The 20876-nt window shown below is 41.3% G+C and overlaps 1 protein-coding gene across 6 annotated transcripts in view; it reads right to left on the bottom strand.

Annotated features, from left to right (window-relative positions):
* Positions 1–20876, bottom strand: part of MCOLN2 (mucolipin TRP cation channel 2) — a 53736-nt gene that overhangs the window by 25160 nt on the left and 7700 nt on the right. For 3 of the 6 annotated variants that reach the window (XM_047727241.1, XM_047727243.1, XM_047727246.1), the window contains exons 2-4: positions 11026–11185; positions 4862–5035; positions 2736–2889 (exon numbers count right to left, since the gene is read on the bottom strand). In XM_047727241.1, the coding sequence (XP_047583197.1) occupies positions 2736–2889; positions 4862–5035; positions 11026–11185 (488 nt within the window). Of the gene's footprint in view, positions 1–2735; positions 2890–4861; positions 5036–11025; positions 11186–17911; positions 18002–18751; positions 18776–20509; positions 20624–20876 lie in introns of those variants that run through there. The other 3 variants (XM_047727242.1, XM_047727245.1, XM_047727244.1) reach the window with 3 other exon arrangements.

Genomic DNA, 20876 nt, shown 5'->3' with positions numbered 1-20876 from the left:
TGCCTTTGGAATAGAGAAGTCGGGGCTGCGGCAGTGTCTAGTACCCAGGAGGTTCTTGAGAACCTTGGTAGACTTGATGGCCGATTCTTTAAGCATCTTCTCCCGCTGCGCCTGGAGTAGCAATGACCTCCCATCACTAAACAGGACATGACCTCGGCTTAGCCACCTCACCTGACTGAACACTAGTTTTGTCAGATGTAAAGTAAAAGCCAAACTGATGATATTTAAGGTCCTTCCACTTCTCACATTCTTATTTGAAGACAAAGTAAAAGAAAATAAAACATTTAAAGTGATTTAAGTGGCTGGATTCTGAAAAGAGAAGGAACATGTTCAAAACCTATGTGCCATGTTCTGTCCAAGGTCTCTTTTTCCTGTATTTCACTCATTCTAAGCTATTTCTTTTTTTCACTTTTAAATACCTCTGAAACAGAAGAGTTTTAATATTTATATTTAACAATATTAATGGCATCTTAGATTCAGAGAAATATAATAGCACTTGTTAGTTAATTTTACACTCTATGTAAAATTCGCCTTGTAAAGGTATATTTGGTTATTCAAGTTTTGTAATTGTAAGTATGGAGTTACATTCCTCTAAATGTACATTCAGGACTCTCTGAAGTCTGGCTGATCTTCTGTTACAGTCACTGCTAATGAGGACACCAAGCACCTTTTGGCAATAAAATCAGAGCACTGGGTTTTGGGTTTTTATTTAAGGACAGCAAAAGCCTGAAGTAAAACATGAAACCTCAAACAGAAAGAAATGGTATTAGAGTAGCAGCCTGGGCACTCAGAGAATCTCATTTACAGGGCAGAATACTCCAGCAAATGAAATAACAATGCTCTTAGAGATAAAGGGAAGGTAGAGTTTACACGTTCTTACAACAACAGGGAAAATGATGAAATGCTCGTAATGTCTCAGGCTGAGAACATGTGGAAAGGAGAACATGAATTCAAAATCTGTGTTACAGAAGATGAAGCACTACTGTATTAAAATGATAGCAATCTAAATGTTGTAAAAACATTTTTAAAAAACAGAAATTTATAATAGTCCCCCAATGAGGCTAAACTCTAAAACTATAGGTCTAGAAGAATGATATGCCCATAGCATGACTTAAGGGAAACCCTTAGCTTGAAGGGCACGTTTCATCATGCAATTAAATAGAGACCTGCCAAGGAAGTGGGCATGGACGGTGACCTCTGCATTTAGCACACCGAAGGATGACTCTTAATAACAAAGATGGTGCAAAGTCCATGCATAGGTAACCTAGAATAGCTTCTGCTAGTTCATCCACATAAACTGTAATACCCCACCAACCCCTATTCCCATCATGTCCAGGCTTCCTCCAACATATCTAAGAAAAGAAAGTCTAAGATCCAGTATAAGGCATTCTAATAGTATTCTTTACATCTTTTCAATAGATATGTCAAAGGGTTCTCTTTGATGAGTTACATTTCCTAAGTCAAAAATACAATTCACTTGCTCATCTCTCTTAAAATAAAGTCAAATTAATAACCAACTTCTCTCCATTTGGTTAAAATTATTCCAGATTCTGATAGAAGGAAAACAAACAAGGACACCACTGCCCAGGGTTCAGGTAATAAATCCTACTCTCTGACACTGCCTGTCCTACCCAGCCACTGACACTGACTCTGGCCACATTTCTTTAATCGATTTTCCAAGAAAAATCAATTGAGAAAAACGATGTAAGAATCACTGGAAAATAGTTGTAAGCATGTTTTTAAGAGTACAAGAGGCACTTCAAGGCTGCTGACCACAGAACCACACTGCAGACACCTAGATGACCTCTCAAAGCACCCTGTGACCCTTGGTGGTGCTGGCTTATGGGCTGTTTCTTTCAGGGTTAAGAGCATGGTACACATTGACTCATGAAGAGATTCTGAGTGGGCAGCTTGTGGAAACAGACTCAGAACCTCTATTTGAGAGATGTGTTCTTTGATTATTTTACCAAAGTGTCTTAAGATGGGATTATAGGAAGTACCATCAAATGCATTGTGTGATGCTCTCTTAATAAAACTATTCCACACTTAAACTGCTCCTAGGACCCCCCACTCCTGAACTGTTAGCTTCTAGAGGAGTCATGAATGATGAATCTTGGTAGTACAGAACCCCAGTACATGAAACAGGAAGTGACTTGGGCGTGATAGGTTCTACACCAGAGATTTGTTGAATGAATGGCAAAAGCCCCAGAGCCCAAAGTCAACCACCTTGCACTTACATATAGTGTGTTTTTAAATTCTTAACAGAGTGGCACAAAATACTTCTACTTGATTAGATATTAACTTTTTGCAAAGCAACCTCCTCAAAGAGAAAATGAGTTGCTAACCCCAATTTATCTTTGTAGAACATTAATGTGGTTAACATATAATTCAAGAGTACCAAGCATTTTAACATACATTATTTATAAATAGACTCTTTTTTTTTTTCAAAAGCCCAATTTTCTCCTTGTGAGGGAAAAACCTCAACAAACAGGAAACACCTGTCCATTTACCTCAACCCCCAACAATCTTGAGTTGTACAAGAAGTTCCACAAATGCTCCCCAGTCCTAACTCAGTAGACCCGCAGCTCCCTGAGGCAAAGCCGTTTGCAGGCATATATTCAAGTTAGCTGTCACAAAAGCAACATGGGTCCATTTGGGTCATCAGCACATGAGGGGATGTTTGCTCTTTCCACAGAAGATGATAAGGGTATATAATGAAATTATCCGTGTGTTACCTTTTTCAATGTCGCTGTCAATATTCAGTGTCTCATTAGAAGGAAACATGGTCCCTTTCTTGTAATGTTGCTTACAGACTTTTAAGCCAATTCTGTTGTCTTCATTTTCTCCATAACCAAGGGTCCCCAGGGATATGTTCTTTAGTTGACGATACTGTTAAAAATAGTTAAATAAAAATAATACAGGCTTTTAAGGATTTCATCAGAAGTTACAGCATAAGGAATACACTTTTAGCTATTTTAAATTGTTTCTATCAATCCCTCAACAGAACTCCCCTGTGTAAAATACCACAAGATGATTTTCTCATGGTTGGGCAGGAAACACACTGTCTCACGGAACTCAGAGCTAACGTAAACATGCTGACAGACGCCCCCCACCGCAGTGATGGCCAAAGCCGGGGTGCTCTGGCCTCACAGCAGAGTACTGTCCCCTGGTGCCAAGCCCCACCTTCCCAAGCCACACCGGCCTCCAGGCGTTTCTTGGAGCTTGCCAGGCACATTCCTGCCTCAGCCTTCACTGTTCCCCTGCCTGGAACCCCGTGTTATCTATCTGCTAGGTTCACCCCTTCAGATCTTGAGTCAAAAATTACCACTTTGGTGAGGTCTTCTCTTACCGTCCAGTGCAAGTAGCAAACATCCATCGCTGGCACACAGGCTCCAGCAGGCACTGCCCTTCTCCTCCCCTGCTTTATTTCACAGCACTATCACTTTCTGACACATCACTGAAGACCCAAGCCATCTACTCCCCACAGCTCACATTAGCACAACTGGCCTTGGCTTATATGAACTTACAGTGGCTCTCATCAAATGACTTTACCATTCGCCAGCTTGCACTAAGAGGGTGAAGAGGGCTTTCCTAGCTCCCACCTTTTATTAACAACTTTACTATTCTGGGAAACTTTTTTTTTTTTCTTTTTTGAGAGGGGAAGGGTGTGGAATCTTAAGCAGGCTCCACGCCCATGCCCACCCATGGCAGTGGAGCCCAACTGGGGCTTGAGCTCAAAACCCTAAGATGAGATCATGACCTGCAGAGAAATCAAGAGCTGGACATTTAACTGACAGAGCCACCCTGGAGCCCCATACCAGAAAAATACTGCCCAGAAACATAAGTCACAAATAACCCTTTTATTCATTTCAGGAATATCCAAACCAACCCATTTAAGCGATAATCAGTTTGACGATTGAGTCTAATAAATCCAAGACTTTTTGAAACCATGCCCCTCTCTCCAAAACCCTCGCCTTCTTATGCCCACCAATCCAAAACTATTACATCCTATCTTTACCCAATTCTAAATGAGCTCCCCTCACACTGAAAGACCCATCCTACGTCGTCTTCAAAATGTGTATTTGGACTTTGCCCTCTTTACCCAAGGAGCTAAGGAGAAGGGTCCAGGGAGCATCTCCCCCTCCTCTCTAAGCAATAAGCTCAGTTTTGCTTGTCAATGTGTTCTCCCGGTGGTGTTTTCAGGGAGCTAGCACTCCGTGCTATCCATTTCACCTCTCATTTGTCTGGTTCTCTCCTCTACAATGAAGTTCTGTAAGAAGAGGGCTTTTGTCCATTTTATTCATGATGCATCCCCAGTGTCTAGCACAGTATCTCGTGTATTGTAGGCACCCAAATATTTCTTGAATGAATGAGAAAAGAAAAAAGAAGAAGAATGATTTCTTTCCGCTAAATGCTTTCTTCAGGCCTATCAATCTGGCTTCTCAATACTTGCTTAGATACAACTATATCCTATCCTACTCCATATTCTTAAGATCCAGTTCGGCTTATTAATGCTAAGACACCGATGTTGAGACGCTGCAGTCATAGATTTGGTATCTACTTCATCAAAACTTCTGAGATTATAAATCCCCTCTCGGCAATTTGAATTTGGGGGAAGTAATCTCCCAAAGGTAGTGGGTGTAAAGGGATAAATAAAATACACAAATCTTGAAGAAGAAACTTAAATCAGCAAAATCTATCGTGCGGAAATGTAGCTAGAGAAATAGGAATGAACTTTTTTGGGCAGACAAGGCAACATTTAAATTAGAATATTTTAACACATGTGTAATTTTTTTTTGCTAAAAACAACCAAGTATCAACATATTCGTAAAGTGTAGGTCATTCACAACAAAACACTTGCCTGACTGAGAGCAAAAAAGATGCTCTCATAGACATCCTCCTGAGTATACACACTGCAACTGTAGTCATCTTCATCCGTGCCAGAATAGCCTTTTAAAAACAAGTGCTTAAAAGCAACAGTGTTCTCTTCTTTGAAAGCAACCACCATCTGGTTACTTAAGCCAAAACGAACAAGCTAGAAAAGAAAATCAAATAGGAAGATGTGAATTTTCCATTTACCAGGGCAGGCAAATGCATTCTTATTATCATCAACCCCTGCCTGGAAACCTCAGCCAGGGTTTATTAACTGTATTTATGTCCAAATACAAGTCCCCCCCAAAGAAAATCCTCATCAAACTCATCACCAAGTCAAAATAGTGTAAAATTAGAGGAAATTACCACTCCCAGTGACTGCCAACCCTACTGGACTTTAATGAAGGAGAAAAAGGAGAAATTCAAATCAGTGAAGTCAGAATCCATTTTTTGTATACTTCAGCTTCAAATTAATGGTCTTAAAAACTGATGTGCTCCATAAAATAAGTCATTTTTTGTTGATTTAACATTTAGAAATTGCAATTATTTTGAAAAATCACAACTATGTTTTATATATAGCTTTTAAAGATGCTTTTGGAAAAGTGAGCTATATGATACTTACTCCAACTAAGAGGTAAGAGTTGTCAAAGGAATTCAATGATTCCAGGTCTGCAAGAATTTTTTTTTTAATTTTATTTATTTATTTGACAGTCAGAGATCACAAGTATGCAGAGAGGCAGGCAGAGAGAGAGAGGAGGAAGCAGGCTCCCCGCTGAGCAGAGAGCCAAGGACCCTGGGATCATGACCTGAGCCGAAGGCAGAGGCCCAACCCACTGAGCCCCTCTGCAAGAACTTTTGTATAAGATTTACACCTAGGAGTTCCTGCTCCAAAATGTATAGCATCTAAGCCTCTGAGAGAATTACAGGGCTTGCTTTACCACTCTGAGTTCAAACCCATTCACTGTCAGTAAGCACCCACCTTATTGTGATAAAACTACTTATTCTGCCTTATACTGTATCCTAGTCCAAGCTCAGGCACCAAGGTCTCCCTTTACCAGGAGGGAATGTACTCTTCCTGCCCATCTTGGAATCCAGTAAGTGGGGAAAATTAGCAGGCACTAAATGTGTACCCAAAAAACCCAGGAAATTATACACACACCAACAATCTCTCTCAGTCTGTCTCTCTCTTTCCCTCTCTCTCTCTCTCTCTCTCTCACACACACACACACACACACGTAATGGCAGAAGATAAGTCAGACCTTTCTAAGCTCTGTCCCACACACCCTTCCCCATCTACCTATTTTGTCTCCTCATCTACTTCATAAGACAATAAAAGTCCAAAAATTGTACCCTAAATCTTTATCCTGGTAAGTCTCCAAAGCAATTTGGGACTGTTTCTTCATGTGTGAAATCAGCAGGTCCAGCTAGACGACTGTGGCGTTTCTGCTATGTGCAGTCACTCCACGGCTGGCTATGAGAGACTCCATGGCACTGAACCGGACCTCAACTAGTGACACTTTCAGATGAAACACACGGGAATCTGCATATGCAAATATATATACTATTTTTAATGATTTATATTTTTTAGCTTTTAAGTTTTGTCTGACTCTTTGAAAAAGCTGAATAATTAAAAAAATAGCTACCACTTTTCAGCTACCGATTTTTACTCCAGGTGCTTACGGAACTTCACTATGAGCACTGTCTCTGTTGCTAACACACCAACTCTAAGTGACATGACTATGGTTAATCCCCACTTTATGCTTGTGGAAACTGAGATTTAGCCCCATTAAATTGCCCTAAGTCCCCTACTAGAATGAAAGTCAGGTCTAACTCCAAAGTCACCCTATTGTGCTATATAATTTATCTTTGTTGAAGAATCTGCTTTGGGACTCTTAAAGAAAAGAATTTAGGTGCTGGCTTTTGAGAATGGCCACTACCGTTTGAGAACATACTTAGTTGACACTCTAGCATCTGAGCCTCACCAGGTCACATTCCTCAAATACCAAGTCAAAGGATTGAGCAATTGTTAAATCCCAGCTAGTCTAAGGAAAATACCAGATAAGAAACCCCACATCATCCAGCTGGGCTAGAAATCAAGCAACTGGAAGCCAAAGGTTTTCCAAGCATGTAACATCTGTCAATGGTAGCTGTAGGAGATGCCAGAAAGGGTCACATCGCTTTTTGGACACGAAAAGTAAACCAGGGAACCAATACACACATGATTGTTTCAAGGCCTTATTAAATACTGACCCACAAATGAAAAAAAAAATTGGTATACACACACATGAATTGAGTTCTTCAGTCAAAGTCTGCTGAGTGCTTATTATATGATGTGGGCAAGATTGAGTTGCATGGTGTTGAATCACAGCCCTTATCTACTGAGTGTCAGGGACTATGCCAAAAATTTATAATTTTAAAAAAATTTAATTTGCCAACACTCTATGAGGAGGATATTACACTGGGCTCCACAAGGACAGGAACACACCCCCCCCCCCCGCCACTCCCCACTTAGGAACTGAAATAGTGCCCATCACAATGCCAGAGTCAAATACAGAACCCACTGATGAATATAATCCCATTTTATACATGTGCAGCTGAAGTTAGGGAACTTATTCAAGTTGGAACAGCTAGAAAATGTCAGTGAGGTGTCTATTAGGCTTACATATCCCTTCTCTGGACCATCTAGCCCCACTACCTCTCAGAGATGCTGCAAACTTAACTCTAGAAGCAGGGATATTCGACCTATTCCTCCCACATTCACACTTGAGAAAAACAAAACAAAAGAAAAAACCACACAACAAAAATGTGAATGGGGAATGGATAAATTGACCAAGAAAGTGGCGTCCTATTTGCTGATATTTTAAGCTACCACCTTATTTAAACTCAAAGCTCATCAGCTCAACTTTCGGAATGAGGGAACATGAAGGTGTAATCTCTGCTTGGAACCACCTTCATCTGGCAACAGGAACAAGAAATTTCTTCCATTCCATCATTCCTAGAACAAGCTAAGATCTACCTATATGGCCCAGCATCATGTCAGGGTTGCGATTTTCAAAGCATCTGTTAGTAGAGAAGAGAAACCCTCAGGAGGAGATCATAAGTCCCCTTCCTGCTATGGCAGAACCCAATATTCCCTATGGAGTAAGATGATGGTTTTGGTCTAATGGTTGACATAAAAATGCACTCTTGCCCCACTAACTAGATCTTAAGATTTGCCAAGACTATGATAGAAAACAGAATAGTTACACATTAAGTGCACCTTGGCACTTTGTGAAGGTAAGACCTTATTATGAAATCAGTGTAGGAGAAAATATTCTGTACCAGGTAAAAAACAAGATTCTACTCTAATAATGTACACAGAATATGAGGAGGACAAGTAGAACAAGTATGTGGACACCTCTCTCAAGATTATAAATTACTGCAGAATAGAAATGTCTTTTTTTTTAAGTTTCCTCCTCATCAACCCTGATAAAATGCGACCCATCCCTTTAGACTTGAGGATGGAGTGCTAAGAGACAGAAAAAGAGGAAGAGGGACAAGTGGGATCTGAAAGAAGGAAGAATGGTATTTGAGAAATCTGCTCCAATTAGATATCATCCACATAGGAAAACTTATTAGAATGGTCCTCCAGCAGGACAAGAACCTAACACCTCCCAACTTTGTTAGGGAAGACAAGGTGTACCCACACAAAAAGCAAATTATTATTTCCCAGAAATAGTCTATTTTTTAGACTACTATTTAATCTGTATTTTTAGACTATTTTTTACACTATATTTTTAAAACTTTTTAAAGATTTTATTTATTTACTTGACAGATATCACAAGCAGGCAGAGAGGCAGGCAGGGGGTGGGGGAAGCAGGCTCCCCACTGAGCAGAGAGCCCAATATGGGGCTCCATCCCAAGACCCTGGGATCATGACCTGAGCCCAAGTCAGAGGCCTTAACCCACTGAGCCATCCAGGTGCCCCCCAGAAATAGTCTACTTAAAGCAAAAGCATTGAAACAGACAGCAACAGGTAGCAGTGTCCCCAGGAAAACCACGTGGGGAGTGGTCAGGAAAGACCAGCGGGGGACTTCCAAGGGCACCTGCAAAATGATGGAGAAAAAGAACCACTCTGGACTTGGTGGAGCAAACAGGGCAGGGATGAGAATCCCTGGGTGCATCCAGCTGGCTGGGGTTGGGGAGCAAATGAATGAAAACCCATTGGAAAGGCAAGTCGAAGGAGACTGTGGAAATCTGAATTTCAAGGTACATAGTCAAGATTTTCTTCTGTGGGAAAACAAGTACCACCAAAGATTCTGAGCAGGAGAGTGACCCAATGAAGACATTCTAAGAAAAATTCATTTGATATTAGCATTGAACACACTGGTGTGGGTGTAGACAAGGAAGGTCAGCATAAGACAAAGTCTGGAAGCAGACTCGTTAACTTGACTGTATTCCTAGACCACGAACTGAGGACAAGACCCATGCCTGGAATAAAACCGATCTGAGGGTAAGAGTGCAGACCCTAGAGTCAGACCACAGGGCTCCAATCCGACTCTACCACTTGCCAACTGAATGGACATAAGCAAATTAGTTATTCTCTTTCCTCATCCACAAGATGGGAGCAATAACGGACCCACCTCACAGGGTTGCTGTGAGGATGAAATGAATGAACATGCAGATAGCACCTTGCTTGGCACATGGCAAATGCTACGTCACATGTTAGGTTACGTCTCAGCAGCAGTGACGTATTCCCAGCTATATTCCCAGCAGGACTCACAGCACGGGAGGTGCGTCATACATATCATAAATTAATCAGATAAGAGTCTGGGCTAGAGAGAGAAGATGGTGAGTATGGTAAAGCATAAGTAGACACAGTTTTGAAGGAAGAACCCATGAGATTTAGTAGGCTTCAGGACAAAGAAGGTAAATCAAAGATCGGGATGTTCGATGCCTAGATAAGGTGGAGTTTTGGTAACATTAATAGATCAAGAAGCTGAACCAAAGGCTGATTTGGCCAGAAAAGAAATTAGGAAACACAATTAACCAAATGAAAAAGGGGACATTATTTCTCCTCCTTCCAAGTAAGACTAATAATGTACCTACTTTCTAGGATGCCAAGGATGCCGGAATTAAAACTTCAAACCCAAGAATTAAAATGAAAATATGTTTAAATGGAAAAAGCCAAGCATACATATTTAACGGGGTCCCTATACCTCAACTTTGTTGGGTTTTCTTTTTCAACTTTGTTGTTTCTTTTAAAGCAACTTGGTTATCCTAAAACTTGGTTGTAATGGAAAGTATGTCTTTTAGTGAAAAGGCTGCTTTATGATCAGAGAAGAAAGATGCAACTTCAGTTACAACAGGAACCTCCTCTCATTTCTAAAACCTCACAAAGCTATTTTTAGAAAAGTCTTTATTTTTGTGTTCCAGAAATAACATCTTTATGAACAACATCTTTACATTGATGACAAGATGATTATTTGCCAAAGGAGCCAAATACCCCAGGCTGATCATGTTTTTAGAAGGGCACGCATTTCAAATGTAGTTATCTAGATAGGAGCCTCCCTGAAACAGCTTCCAAACCACAGTCTCAAAAACTAGATGACAACTCTGATGGCTGTTTTGGTCCTGGAGATAAAGTCTCAACAACAAGAAATTCAACCAAAGATCCCAAGGTAGACCTTGTACTCTCCTGACAGGCCCAACAGTAAGTATTCACTGACTGATTTAGCTACTGATGGAAGGGAAACAGACTTCTGTCAAGTCTCAGATCAAAACAGTCAAAAATGCAATTTCAAAAGTGTATTTGAAAGGAGATGAGAAATTTCAAGAACACACTGACTTGGGATTGAGCAACTTCCTGTGCCTCATTCAGATACAGAACCCCACCCCACTGCCATATCAATCTGCTATTACATAGACCTACTATTTATCTCTATTTGTAGAACATGTGGGAAGATGACCTCAGGATCCCTTACTAAAAGAAGGTCATTATTGAAACTGAACTTCAACCTACCATCTGTCCTCCAGAGTCAACATAATTTCACAGTTCTATGAACTCGAGTGTGGACTTTTCAGAACGAAAGTCAAGGGTAGAACACATGAAAAGAGTTTCATCTTGGGATAAGGGGAAAAAAAAACAACAAACAAACTGATAATATGAATTACCTGTGTGGTGACCATGACTATCTTCAAAATCTGCAATCCCAGCTTCCAAGGAATCTGATGTCTGGCTCGGTATTTTTCACAAGGGTTCATGAAGTAAAACTTCAGGTCTTCCCTCAGACATTCTTCTTTCACCTCAGAATCAAGATGAGCCATTGCATTTCTGTCACACAAGACCAATTTTTAAATACAAAGAACATCTTGTTCATCAGAAAGATTCTGGGGGGCACCTGGACAGCTCAATCGGTTAAATGTCTGACTCTTGGTTTCAGTTCAGGTCATGATTTCAGGGTCATGGGATAGAGACCTGTGTTGGGTTACACCTTCAACATGGGATCTGCTTGAGATTCTCTCTCTCCCCTATGCCCTTCCCTCTACTAGTTCGTTCTCTTTCTCTCTCTCTCTCAAATATTTTTTTAAAAAAGAAAGTTTCTGAATAATACTTTCTGTTCATGTTCTTTACCCATCCTTACAAGCAAAATTCTCCCTTCAACCAGTGACATCCTCTTCTCTTTGGAAATCTGAAAATTATTCAGGACCCTCCATCATTTGCCTTTCCACACAATTATCTATCTTGTTCAAAATGGCCACTGTCAAAATTTGTAAGAATAGGATTTTATTTGTAAGACTCATCAATTCCTGTATCTTAACATATAGCATTCACCTGTCACTGGAATATTAACAAAAACTAGGAGGGACACTTTCATGATGCACCAGGTACAAAATCACAGCAACTAAGTATGGACTAACAGAAATAAATTGCTATGAAAATAGAGAATCTTTGTTCTAAAATGTGGTACTAAATGATTATGTCCTTTTTTTTTTTATAATATACCAATGATAATAAGGTTCAAAGATGTAAATACCTTTAAAAAGTTAAAATAGTATCTATTTATGCCTTGTCAGGTATTTGTGTCACTTTACATTCGAAAAGTTTGCTTTTACTATTTTGAGGGTTCTGATCTCAGGAATAGGCATGTGACTCAAGCTAGGCCCAAAAGAACGAATGAGTTGTGGTCTTAAGACTGTGACTGTATCTGATGGGAAAGAGGCCTACTAAACTATCACCAAATTGTGTGTGCAAAACAATCCACTGGCAGTATAGAAAGTATTAGTACTTCTGTTTTCTTCTTTTTTCTTTAAGAAATTAATTTTATAGTTTAATTTTTTATTCTAAGTAAACTCTGTGCCTAGCAGGGTGCTGAAACTCACTACCCCAAGATCAAGGGTCACATGCTCTACTGACTGGGCCAGCCAGGTGCCCCTATTTTATTTTTTATCTAAAAAACAAAAGAAATCTGAACTCTACTAATTCATATAACATATAGGCTAACAGTAGTATATAATCACATACAATTTATAAGTAGGTATACACACATTGAGAACAGGTGCTTGACTTTTATCATTGGATCCATAATCAAAAAGCCTAGAGATCACAGATTTAAAGGATAGGCTGTGAGTCTGGAGTTTGTGGAATATACCTTGCCATCATAGAAGAGCATGCCAGAGAGTGGAGCTAACACAGAACAGACAAGAGACAGACACTAAGCCTAATGATAACACTTGAGTTCTTGGATCCAGCTGTGCCTACAGCCATTCATCCCAAGACCTGCAATGTAAGCTAATGAATACTCTTTGGGGTTTATGCTAGTTTGAGTTAGTCTTGTTCTTCTTACAACAGGAAGTGTCTTGATGGTAAATTCAAGGATTAAATTTTACTAAGTTCAGCCAATCATTCAAGGTACCCATTTCTAGGGAAGTTTTCATAATTGGGGGTCTTTTGGGGGCATCTTTTCACCTGAAATATCTAAATGACCTATTTGTATACTGACTTCAGATCTACATTATCTACCTCAAGTTTTAAACACTAAAAGGTGGAGGGGGGTTGGGGAGGCATTGCCTGGCTGGCTCATCAGTAGAGCATGCGACACTTGATCTCAGAGTCGTGAGTTCAAGACCCATGTTGGGTGAGGAGCCTACTTAAAATTTTTAAAAATAAATAAATAAATAATAAGACTAAAAAGCAAAGAGTTCTTAAGGCTTATTTTAAGATTATTTTAAGACTTATACTCAGTTAATAATTTTCTATCTTTAAATTGATTTTTAGATCTCCTATTTCCAGAATAATGAGTAGGCTAGGTTATTTAGAATTTTCCTGCTGGGTACGAAAAAGGAAGGAAAGGAAGAAGAGAAGGAAGGAGGGAGGGAGAGAGGGAGGAAAGGAAGAAGGAAAGAAGGAAAAAGGAAGGAAGATAGAAGGAGGGAGGGGGAAAGGAAAGAGAAAGGAAAGGGGAAAAAGAGGGAGGTTAGAAAGAAGGTTAGAAAAGAAAAAGAAAAGAGAAAAGACAGGCTGGATAAAATACCTACATCTTTTGGGGGGCAGATGGAGGAAGTACCTGTAAAAGACTGAGGAGTGAAATGTAGACCAGTAACTCCTAGAGATCTAATGCACAATATAGTGAATCTAGACAATAATGTTGTATTATAAACATCAAACTTGCTAAGAGACAAGATCTTAATTATTCTCACAGCCAAAAAGAAATGATAATTCTGTGAGGTGGGAGAGGAGCTAACTATTGCTACAGTAGCCATTGTATTACAATATATAAATGTATCAAATCAGTTATATACCTTAAATTTGTACAATGTTATACGTCAAGTATATTTCAACTTAAAAAACATATAATAAAGATGTTTCTAAGAACACAGAACAATTTAAGAGCAAGGAACTCTCAGTCTAGCTAGGGGGTATCCTGGAGAAGTGGGAGCCCACTGCCATTCATGCCCACTTAGGCTTCGTCTGTGGCCCCAGGAAAGGGGAATGAGGGAGCCAGGACTCAAGGCCCAAAGCTCACCCAAGATCTGACAGGAGACCCTCCTCAAATTGAGATGGGGATCCCAAAAGGGCCACCGTCTCAGAAAAATACCTTGCCTCACAACTACCTGTCCCCAAACTTAGAGGGCTACGAAGAAGGCCAGAGTAGTTTCAAAGCAAAAAAAGAAACAGGAAATTAAAAAAAAAAAAAATAGGCCCATCCTGAGAAATGATGCTCATGACACAACCCTTTGAGCCTCACACCCCAAGGAGTCAAAGAACTTCAAATGAGAGCTTGCTCGGTTCAGGGGATCCAGACTGAGCCTGTCCTGTCTCCTAGCAAACTCCCACAGAACTCTCCAGAGATTCATCCTAGGATGTGGCCTCTCTAACACTCTAAAATACACATTAATCAGCAGGTCGTAATATATAACCCAGCACATGAGGAAACCAGGTCCCTTGAGAAGTCTACTTAGAGACAGGGACCAGAACCAGGACCAAGTCTATAGGAATCAGACGCGGGTTGGAAAAACCATCATGCTCAGTGTATTGGAAGATAAGAAAAGGTAAAATTATCTCTAAGACCAATTTGGGGAAAAAAAAAAAAAAAACTACTTCTAGAAATGAAAAATCAACGACCACATGAGTCTCATCTCAAGAGAATGAGGAGATATTTGCAATGTGTTTGCCTGCGTCCACTCTAGTCTACTCTGGATCGGATCAGATCAGACAGACTTACTGGGCACAGTGCTGGGACTGAGCTGGGTGCTCCAGACTCAGTGCTGGAGAGCGCCCCTGACTGCAGATGCTTGGCTCCAGTAGGGGAGAGAGAGAGAGCCCTGAGGGCTCATTCCCAAGTTACCACATTGCTTCATGAATGCTGTACCCGAGTGTGAAAAGCACTGTGGAAACAGGCCTAACTCTGACACAGAGGTTCACAGAGCCCAAGGGGAAATCCCCTCATAACACACAGGGGGTTGAGGGAGCCTGACAAGGAGCATGGAGGGAGGTATTTCCCAGAAGAATGTGGTATCTTAACTGTGCCTGACAGCAACATCCTCGGAGGTGAGAGTTCAGACCCCTGAGAACATGCCAGAAGAAATCTTTGTGGGCATGTTGAGCAGTACCAAATTTAGAGTTAACCACCATAGCTTTAGCGGACCTGTGTGGCTAATACAGTCCTCCTGATGATTCACGGTACTTTTTCCATTTAATAAAAGGAAGAAGGCATCTGAAAAGTTGTGATCAAACCCTCAGAACATGGCATGGAAACTCCTGCCTTGGTCTCTAGGGTGAGAAACACCATACTGAAAACAGAGATGGTTTTCTCGAGAACAGTGGTGTGAAGCACAGGGCATTAGGGCAAACACTTAGTGAATGCCTTGTGAGCCCAGGTGTGCCAGAGACATTCTCCTGTCTTCCAGCTCAGTGCAGTAGAAATGAGATCTATGAATACATGAATGTACAATAAAACGTGTTCCATGCTGTAAATGAAATATGCATTGGGCACCCCAGGCACAGACAACACAGTGCCCCAACTGCTTCAAGTAGCTCCAGAGAATTCTTTCGGCTGCTAGTTTCTTTGACTACTTTGTCACTAAATGTTCAAAACATGGTAACTGATGTTAACATTACCCTAAGAAGCCTAATTAGGAAGATAATTCACAGGGGCACCTGGGTGGCTCAGTCGGTTAAGTGTCTGCCTTCAGTTCAGGTCATGATCCTGGGGTACTGGGATTGAGCCCTGCATCAGTCTCTCTGCTCAGCAGGGAGCCTGCTTCCCCCTCTGCCTGCTGCTCCCCCTGTTTGTGCTCTCTCTTTCTGTCAAATAAATACATAAAATCTTAAAAAAAATAATTCACACACATACAAAAAGTAAGAGATCATAAACATCAGGGTTTATTGTGTTGAATTATTTACACAACTCTATCCACCCAGAAGTTTTTCACCTATAGAGCGGCTGTAATACTTCTGGCATGGTGAAGGATAAAAAGAAAAATGGAAAAGCCAGCATGAAAAACTTTCCCCTCAAGCATAGAGGAGCCCCTCGGTGAAATAAAGGATAGCACTAGTCGAATGTAATCAATAGAAGTACAGAAAAAAGAATTCATGTGAATAATAAAGTTATGAGATGGCTCTTTTTAGTAAGTCCAACTTAAGTTTAGAAATAACATCTGGGGGGTGGGGGCTGGGTAGCTCAGTTGGTTGAGCGTTCCGACTCAATTTCTGCTCCAGTCGTGATCTCAGGGTTGTGAGATGGAGCCCGGAGTGGGATCTGTGCTCAGCAGGGAGTCTGCTTAAGGTTCTTTCTCCCTCCTCCTCTGTCCCTCCCTCTAAAATCAATAAGTAAATTTCTACTAAAGAAATAACATCTAAAGTTTGGAGGAAAAGGTAATGATACTTTGGTTCAAGAATTCTGGAATCTCAAAGGTAATGTAAATGCTTAAGGTTTCCAATCTTCACTTTTCTAAGCGTTCTTTCTTGCCCTGCTCTTCCCAGTTTGTAGATCTTCCCTATCTCCCTGGTTGGCGAAGGGTATTAAACACACACCCACATACAACTGGACATCCTAGAACAAAAATACAATGGTGCGAAACAAACAAATGGTGCAAAGTGAAAAAGAAGGAAAACAAAAAAAAGAAAAGAGGCAAGAGAGTATCACTGGATTAAAACATCCCCGCATTTGACACCCATTGACATCCAACACCCTCCTGTGCTGAGCACCAAGCGGGGTGTTTGGTACAAGAGGCTGGAAGCTGTGATCTCAACTTTAGAAGCAAGAATTAAGTCGGTGGGAGAAACTCTGCAAGTTTGATCACAGATGATGAAAATGCACCAACAGGTTGAGAAAAGGACAGAGAACCGAGAACTCGTAACACAATTCGGGGGAAGGGAAACTGCACCATAAAAAGAGGTAAGGGAGAGAAATCAATGAAGATCTAAATCGGACCCATCCACTGCAGCATAGTCATGAAGCTGAAATGGCACGAAATAAATAACAGTCAGGACTCATGAATTATTTATGTCTCACTAAACTATAGGAAATGCATCATCTGGATTATATAAGCTTAATAAAGAGAACTGTTAAAGACCAAAGTATCGGAGGAGAAAAGCCCAGGACTGGGGAGCATAAAAACTAGATCTGGGACAGGATGGAAACGCACCCACACAATGGGCTAAATGAAAGCTAGAAATGAAATGAAAGCAAACAGCACTTGGGAAAGAGAGACACCCGAGCCTGGGTAGTATGGGGAGAAGTCGCATCAAAGCTACTGTCTGTTACTAAGAAAATCTACTCTTCCCTCCGATAATCAGGACTGCGCAACGTCAGCTACACTTAAGGCTATCATGTGACCAAGGGCAATTCCGTCTTTAACAAATCAATAACTAAGAAAGTCCATGGAAGCTTGAAGTTTTAAAAAACATAAAAGAAAACAAGTTACCAGCAATTCTTAATCTCATGGGGGTCATAACCCCCTGTGAGAACCAGTGAAATCTTTTGACCTTTGCCTCAGAAAAATGCACACACCAATTTCGATGACGGCACCTTGTTCCTTTTCGTGTAATCAGCTCAGCAAATAAGCTAACCAGCCCAGGCTGCTAGTTTCTCAGCTTGCATGACCCTTGCCCTACATAGAAAGAGGTAGAAAGTACTGTTTTCTACTCTAGTGGCATCCAAAGAGGTGTGTGTGCACACAAGTGGGAGTTAAGGCCAATTACTGGTATGTGGGAAGAAAGGGTTAGGGCTTCTAAGTGGACTAACCTAGCAAAGCCAGAAGTGAAGGTTTACAAGGTTTAATGGAGGGATCATTGTGTATCACAGGGAAGCTGCCCTCACCTGGTCAGAATGAAGGATACCTGTGCCTCACATAGGTAGGCAACACACCCTGGGGAAGAAAGCCATTTACCAAAGTAGGGTCTTGATGGTGGTGGCCTCACTGATTTTCGGCATGGCCCTACCACTAAAGGCTTATGTGGCCCATTTAAGCACTTTTGAAGTATACTTTCCTGTTTAGTCAACCCTCACAAGGTGGGCAAGGGACATAAAGGTTCTGGCAAAAAAATGAGACTCACTGGAAAATGAATGAGGGCCCATGTTAACATCAAGAAAATGGAAACTCAAATACTCTCCTAGTGCAACTTTTGCTTGCCATGAGTTTAAAAAAGATGAAAAGTAGATCTTATCTGGAAAAAAGAAACAGATTTATCAAGAAAGCTCTTTAGGGGGTGCCTGGGTGGTTCTGTTGGTTAAGTGTCTGCCTTTGGCTCAGGTCAGGATCTCAGGGTTATGAGATCAAGCCCCCTAACAGGCTCCACTCCGGGCATGAGTCTGCTTGAGATCCTCTCTCTCCCTCTTCTTCTGCCTACCTCTTAAAAACGTTCACCTTTTTCATAGTGGATATGATTCTACTTACAATATACAGAATCACATTCAGAGAGGGTGGATGTTCTTTTAGTTGATGGGGTAAATTATCAAAAATCTCTGAGACTACTTCTCTAGTCTTGGAGCTTCTCAGAGCTCCAACCCCACCTCAGTGGCTGTTCTTCTGTTGTCCCTGCTGACATTATAAACTCCTTAGCTTGGGGGGAGTTGGGGTTTGTTCCCCTAGTTCCTGACAGACATCACTGCTTGGGGATCTTATATCGACGCAGTGGTGCTAGAACAGAATGGTTTTCCTAATTCACAACTCTCTTACTCGTCCCAGAGGATGACACAGCAGAAGCAGGGGAACCACTTCCAGTCGATGCTTTCTCTATCCTTAGCACAGGGACCAATAAGTACCACCAGCCTTCCAGGAACCCACATCTGGGGAGCTCTGTTTCATCTGGTCCCACCTACTCCCCCGACAATGTCATCTTTTCCCCCCAAATTTAAGAGTGCACATAATTTCAAAAGAATAGTAACAACCCCACCCCTGATTTTCGCTCCTTGGAGGAAATTTCTTTCATGTTTCTCTTCAGTTACTTATTTTAATATTTCTCAATAATGTTATCCCACTATTTATTACTCTTTTAGATATTATCAATTCATATCCTCCTATAGAAAAGATGATTTTAGCTCTTACATCTGCTCCCCACCAGCAAACATACACATTCACCTCTCCATTGTCCCAATAAAATTTTAATAAAACTTTTAGATAAATTAATATTCAAAATTTACAAAGTGAATATGCAAATACTTTTCATAATTGAGCCAGTAGTACACTGTGATTTTGTATATATAAATATAAATTATATTCATATATTATATATAAATGTAAATTTTATATATATGTGTATGTATACATTTCTTTTTTTTAAGTAGGCTCCATGCCCAACATGGGGTTTGAACTAATAACCCTGAGATTAAGGGTGGCATGCTCTACTGACTGAGCCAAGGAGGCAACCCCCCACCCTATTTTTTATTCTTTCGTGTAAAAAGAAGGTTTTGGTGTTAATTGCCTTTTCCCCCATTTGCTCAGTTTTCAGCATACTGACAAGGGCTCATCACCAAACTGGCTGAATCTGCCAGCTTCCTTCAATATATTCAAAAAAGTGGGGCAACTTGTCAATTTGTTTCAACTCATCATTCCCCATACATCCTCTTGCTCCAACCTATACACTGGTTGCTCCTAATCCCTATTAAGAGCCATCCATTTGGGAATTCCCTTCACCTTCTTCCCAAATTGGATTCCGCATTTCCAGGACTTCCTTTATTCCCTCATTTTTATGGCGAGTATCCATCCATCCCTGCCTGTGAAAGGAAGCCTGGAAGGTAAATTTTGAGCCTTCCTTGATAGACATTGCTAACTGCCTGCCCAGTATCCATTCCTCCCTTCTTCCTGATTTTGTTGAGAGTAGGGAATATATTCACACCCAAGAATAGGGTCATTCAATAGAAGAGCTAGGCAAAAACACAAAACCACTGTTTACCAACTCGGCCACACACAGTCACCTGGGGGCACTTGAGAACCACGGAAGCCCAGCTTCCACTCCCAGAGATTCTGGCCTCATTGGTGGGGGTGCAGCCTGGGCATCTGGGTGGGGGGAGCTCTTAAAAACTCCCCAGGTTATTCTACTCTGCACCCAGTTTGAAATCCTCTACCTGAGAGATTATAGTTTCTGTCTCGTTATTTTATGAATAAGACACCTAAGGGTCCCTAATGTTGCAACCCGCCCCCAAAGAATGCAAGTTGCTGTCCCCGACAGTATTCCTTCCTGATCCCAGAATTAAATATTTCTTAAGGAATCATGGCCTGTAGAATGGTAAAGAATGAAGAAAAAAAGTGTTATGTGCAAATAAACTAGTATTTCAAATACACTTTCTCCCATTTCGAAATGTGCGGAATTTAGCCGACAATAGGATCCTAGTCCCTAAGATCAGGAGACTTCTACACGGTCACGTTATCAAAATGAGAAAGAAAAAACAGGTGAAGCCATCTGATGGTACAAATCCAACATTTACTTTGCTCAGGGTCTCTTCGGGCTTCTGACTGTCTAGAGCGTTCCATCTGTTCTGCCCCGTTGGAACTGCTCGAGGTGCGCCCTCCCCTGCTGCGGGCTCCAGTTGCCACTCCTCAGGCTGCTGCGTAAGGGCTCAGCAGTATTTGATACAGCTGACCACGACATGCCCTGGGAACACCTCTTCTCTCTGCTTCTAGGACACCCCACTGCCCTGGTTTTTCTGCCTACCTCACTGGGCATTTCCCGGTCTCCTTCGCTGGCTCCTCTCCCATCTGAATGGGAGTGCCTCAGGACAAGTTCCAGGGCTCCTCCACCCCCAGCCCTGTCCTTCCTTCTAGAAGACTTTGCCCCGTCCTGTGGCTTTAAATACTACCCACATGATGTGGACTCTTCACATTTGCCACTCCAGCAAGTCTCTCTCTCTCACAGACTCCCTTATCCAACCTCTTCCTTGAAACTCCACCCGCCTAAGAGATTTCTCAATCAACTCTCCACCCCTTTCTCCACCCATCTGCTCAATGCATCTATCCAGATGTTTCAGCTGTAATCACTTCCCCTATCAGTGGTTCCCCCCCTTGGCTACGCAGTAGAAGCA

This window comes from Lutra lutra, chromosome 4 (assembly GCF_902655055.1).
Source record: "Lutra lutra chromosome 4, mLutLut1.2, whole genome shotgun sequence".
Taxonomy (NCBI): domain Eukaryota; kingdom Metazoa; phylum Chordata; class Mammalia; order Carnivora; family Mustelidae; genus Lutra; species Lutra lutra.
Note: the sequence above shows the minus strand (reverse complement) of the source record. Positions and strands in the feature narration are given on the sequence as shown.